The 5,000-nt window shown below is 39.0% G+C and overlaps 1 protein-coding gene across 1 annotated transcript in view; it reads left to right on the forward strand.

The window, feature by feature from the left end:
* The window catches only part of LOC135648694 (uncharacterized), a 2,540-nt gene extending 25 nt beyond the window's left edge, over nt 1-2,515 (forward strand). Inside the window, exons 1-2 of the mRNA XM_065166586.1 lie at nt 1-1,189; nt 1,800-2,515. The exon at nt 1-1,189 is cut by the window's left edge and continues 25 nt beyond it. Coding sequence (XP_065022658.1) covers nt 415-1,189; nt 1,800-2,434 — 1,410 coding nt within the window. The 5' untranslated portion in view covers nt 1-414 and the 3' untranslated portion in view covers nt 2,435-2,515. The remainder of the gene's footprint in view (nt 1,190-1,799) is intronic.
* The last annotated feature ends 2,485 nt before the right edge of the window (nt 2,516-5,000 follow it).

The raw sequence follows: 5,000 nt of genomic DNA on the forward strand, positions 1-5,000 counted from the left end.
GGGACTCCCTGTGCCTACTTCTCTTAAATATCCTGTTGAAGAAAGCTAAAGAGGTACGTTTGAATAGTTTTCTTCCCCCACTCTGAGATTTTGCGGAGGATTTCTAAGTGCATGGGGTCCCTTCCATGGTCCTGCGAGCATGGTTGTTATTGTGCTTCAGAGTTTTGAGTGTTTCCTTAATGACAATGAGGTTCCCAAGTGAGTAAAATAAGTACAGAAGAGACTAGACCTTTGTTCTCTCAGAGATAGAAAGCATTCATGGCGCGCTATTATTCCTCCTCAGATACGAAGGGGAGAGAAATTGGAGTGCAGCTTTAAGAGGGAAAGTTGGCCACAAGTTGAGTTGAAGGAAGTCATCAGCAATTGTGCGTGATGTGCTTTTGAATCCATTGTTTGATTTCCAGGATCAAAGACATGTCGGACAGAAGCTATGGAGCGGCACTAAAGCAGAAGAAGGCAAGCAGGCCTGAGGGGAGGAAGGAAACAGAGGAGAAAATGAGTATGGAGAAGACGCCAACTGTGTGGTTTGCGCTGAAGAAGTCTCTCCACTGCAAGTCTGAGCCATCAGACGTTTATGACCCAAAGACCAGGGGTCGTATGGGCACCATCTTGACAAGGAAAGCAGGGAGGTCTGGGTGTTCTAGATCCATTGCCAACCTCAAAGATGTCATCCATGGGAGCAAGAGGCACCTTGAGCGGCCACCAAGCTGCAGCCCGAGGTCCATCGGGAGCAACGAGTTCCTAAATCCAATCACCCATGAGGTGATCCTTAGCAACTCCAGGTGTGAGCTAAGGATAACTGGATTCGGAGGCTGCCCTGAAGGTGATGCTGCGTTAGGTTCTACCTATGTGGGTACCCTTAGGCCAGGGACACCAGGGCCAGGAGGGCACTATGCCCTCCACAGCACTCCTTCACACAGGGTAGCCAACACCACACCTCCAAGGAAATCTCCTACCCTCTTCGTTGACAGAGAGGGCCATGGCTTCGGGAGTTCACCCCTTTCTGGATCTGCTCTGGGTAGTGATATTGGAGGTGTTGGATTCCACCATGCTGCTTCAACACCAAGGTTTTCCCATGAAGCAGATTCACAATCAAAGAGACCTTCTGCTGCTGTGACCTGCCACAAATGTGGGGAGCATTTTGGGAAGCTGGAAGCCTTGGAATCTCACCATCTATCCAAGCATGCAGGTATGAAACACAAGTCAAACCCACTTTTATGGAGATTAAGTTCAAGAATTGCCAGAGAACTGCCTCTTATGTCAAATGTTAATTCATGTGGTTTCACGTCCAGTTTCTTGGTTTACAAAGCATCTCAGGTTCCACTGCAATTTCAGTTCTTTCACTCGTAAATCTTGTTACAGAATCAAACAAAAGTTTTTGGATAAAGTTCTCTTTGTTCCAACAGTGGTTCCACTTCTAATCATGGCAAAGTGTATCTTTCTACTTCACTCTTCGTGGGTGATTCTTCGGTGGTTCCACTTGTCAGAGACTGATGTGCCATTTCTAACCAACGCTCTATCAACTTTTGAGGGTGCTAAAGTTCAATCTTTCTTGCAAGAAAGTAAATTCGTTTGTAGAACGACAGCTAGAGATTGTTTAGTCATCCTACTTTATAATAAATTTAAGCCTCAAAAAGTCCTGCCCGAAGAGTTAAAACGATCAAGAACGTGCACTTGTTCTTCAATGTCTTCGATTCTCCTGTATTCATGCTTCAAAAGTTTGATGGAGCCTCTGACTGGAAAATACTTTTGATTTGTGCACTTGGGGCTAACTTGTCCCTCATCTGTCTTCTCTGTAGTGACTGAACTTGTGGAAGGAGATTCCTCCAGGAAGATAGTGGAAATCATCTGCAGAGCAAGCTGGTTGAAACCCGAGAGTAGTTGCATCCGGATTGACAGGGTCCTCAAGGTCCACAACATGCAGAAGACGCTTGCCAGATTCGAAGAATACCGAGAACTGGTGAAGAACAAGGCGAACAGACTCGCGAAGAAGCACCCCCGGTGCCTGGCCGACGGCAATGAGCTGCTACGTTTCTACGGCACCACCATCGCCTGCTCCCTTGGCACCAACGGCTCCTCCAGACTTTGCTCGTCGGAGAAGTGCAGTGTGTGTCGGATAATTCGGCATGGATTCTCCACAAAGAGAGAAGTAGCGAAGGGAGGGATCGGGGTGTTCACAACCTCTACCAGCGGTAGAGCATTCCAAACCATCGAACCATGTGAAGATGATAATTCCTTGAAGAAGGCACTCTTGGTATGTAGAGTGATCGCCGGGAGGGTGCACAAACCTTTGGACAACTACCAGGAGCTTGCAGGCCAGTCCGGGTTCGACTCGGTGGCCGGAAAGCTGGGTCTCTACGCAAACATCGAGGAGCTCTACTTGTTCAACCCAAGAGCTCTGCTTCCATGCTTCGTGGTTATCTGTAGAACCTGAACGAACTGGTTCCTTTCTTTTGTTCTTCACTTGTAACGTTCTGATTCAAATCAACAGCTTCCTTGTTACGGATTTGAATCTCGTCCTTGGTTCTTTTCCTGAGTGATGATGGCTTGTGGAGTTGTTTTGGATTGATCTGCAACTGAGACCCAAGTCCGTGGCACACAGAACAACTGTTTCGTTCTCAGCTCGGAGACATTTGCATTTAGTAGTTCTGTTTTTGTGTCAGAGAATTCAAAATAAGAATGGGAGGCTCGTGTATCTGTTACTGGATTATTGTCAACTCATCGAGATTGCCGCCATCCTCTTTTAAATAACACATGTACTCGACAATGGAACAGACAGGTTCGATTGATTTTACCGTGTAACCTTGATAGCAACAGAACATGGCAACACCAGTTGACTCTTGAGTCAATGCATTAATGGTAATATATTATTATTATTATTATTATTATTATTATTATTATTATTATTAACCGATTAGAGTTTTTTGCCCTATTTCTCTAGAAAAGTTTTTTATTTTAGATTTTTTTGACATGTTACAATATTGTGATCATCGATACTATAAGATTTATTTTAAAATATTATAAATAAAAAAAATAAAGTCAAAATATACTAGATAGGATTTGATATATCATACTAGGATTCGAATAGGTAGTTATAATAATTTATGAATAACATCATCGAAATAATAAAAGATTGGCTTGTTATAATGTTTTGTTCATTTAAATAAAAACATCATAAAACCTACTTAAAAATTCCGTAAATGATTCAAATAAACTATTAACCTCAACTAAATCATAACCGTAAAGATATGACATTGACCTATGAATAATGATAACTAAAGACACACAATATGATATTATTTATAGTATTTTAATAAAAATATTATAAATATTACTGAAAAATTTGTAAATGAGCTAAATAAAAATATTATAACCATTCGAAATTGGTGAAAAATTTTGATGAGGGATATTTTAGATATTTTTTTAAATTAAAGGTATCATTTAAAAAAACCAACGGGGGAGACGTTGCTTGGAAAAAAAATCCAAAATAAAAATCTTTTATTTGATAAATTATCTACAGTTCTTCTGCAAATGATAATTTAGTACCGGTGCAAAATTTTGTCAGGAATAGTTGGTGAAGGATATTTTTGAGTATTTTTTAAAATTAAAGACATCGTTTGAAAAAAAAATAAAAAAGAGAGATATTGTTTAGGAAACACTTAAGATAATGAATGAGAAATAGTCCGCAAATGATAATTCTTCTTCTTCTTCTTCTTCTTCTTCTTCTTCTTCGATTGCAGAATCTTCTCGTCATCAGACGCCAATGATAACGCGGCTGATAATGGTCAGACTTCGTCTTCCCCCTCTTACACCCAAATGATCTCTAAACACGACACTTGTTTGCATCTAAAGGTCGAGTTAACCCAAGTGTGAGAACACATGGAAAGAGGCAGTGCTTAGGGTGAACATGCCATTCATTGATTGAGTCGACCTGTGACTAATGAATCCATCTGCCTCTGATTTATTTTATGGTCCTCGTAATGGGCAGCGACAAGAATAGTCAAAGTCATAAATAGACTAATAGAGCACCATGACGGGTGGAATGATGATAACAAGGGCAGTCAGAAAATGCTTCTTTGTTCCCATTCCATTTTTTTTTCTTTTTATTTCTTTGTGTTGTAATTGTTTATTTTTCAGTTCGTAAAGAGCTTAATACCATGATAAAGTCGCACAGCACGAATTAAAACTCGTACATATGTATCACAAGTAAAAACTATTTATTATTTTCAAGATGGACTGTTTTGTCATGTTACAATTTACTATGTTGTATAAGACGTGAATCAAATCATAGGAAGATGTTCGATTTTGTTTTTCAAGGAATCAAATGTTAAGAGGATTGGTTAAGACTAATATAAATGAGATTAATTACTAGTTCGTTTTGCCTGGACCCAATAAGAAACAAACACTACACAAAGATTTGAGGATGGAACGGTATATCAAGTATCCTATTTTCAATAATCCGATATAATTCAATATAAAAATAAAATAAAAATTTAAAATATCGATTCACGAGCCCTCTTTTCATAGATAGCATAGAACCTAAGTTGCTGTCAGTCGACGGTCAGTCGACGTCATTCGTATTTATCGTTCATTATTACTGATCACCTCGATATTGCTTCTCTTCTTCTCAATCTATCAATATATCAATACTAAACCAATGTATATCCATCCGTATGAGTTCAATATAAAATACAATATTTTTTAACCAATACAAGATTAATCAAATGTATATTAAGGTATGAGCTAAAACTATTATATATAAGATTTTTTTAAAGAATAAAGTACTAATAGGGGTCGGTCAAGTTTAATATGAGATTGAACACTCGTACAAAAGTTTAATTGACTCTTTAGATATTTTAAGTAATATTAGACTATGCTTTTAATTTATTGTCTTTCACATCAGTCACATGAACATTTCAGATCCCTGATATGAAAACCCATTTAATCCAGAGGTGTTGAAGAAATTTAATTCGCCCTGTTCGACCAAGAAATATTTAATG

The sequence above is a fragment of the Musa acuminata genome, chromosome BXJ3-9 (genome assembly GCF_036884655.1).
Source record: "Musa acuminata AAA Group cultivar baxijiao chromosome BXJ3-9, Cavendish_Baxijiao_AAA, whole genome shotgun sequence".
Lineage (NCBI taxonomy): Eukaryota > Viridiplantae > Streptophyta > Magnoliopsida > Zingiberales > Musaceae > Musa > Musa acuminata.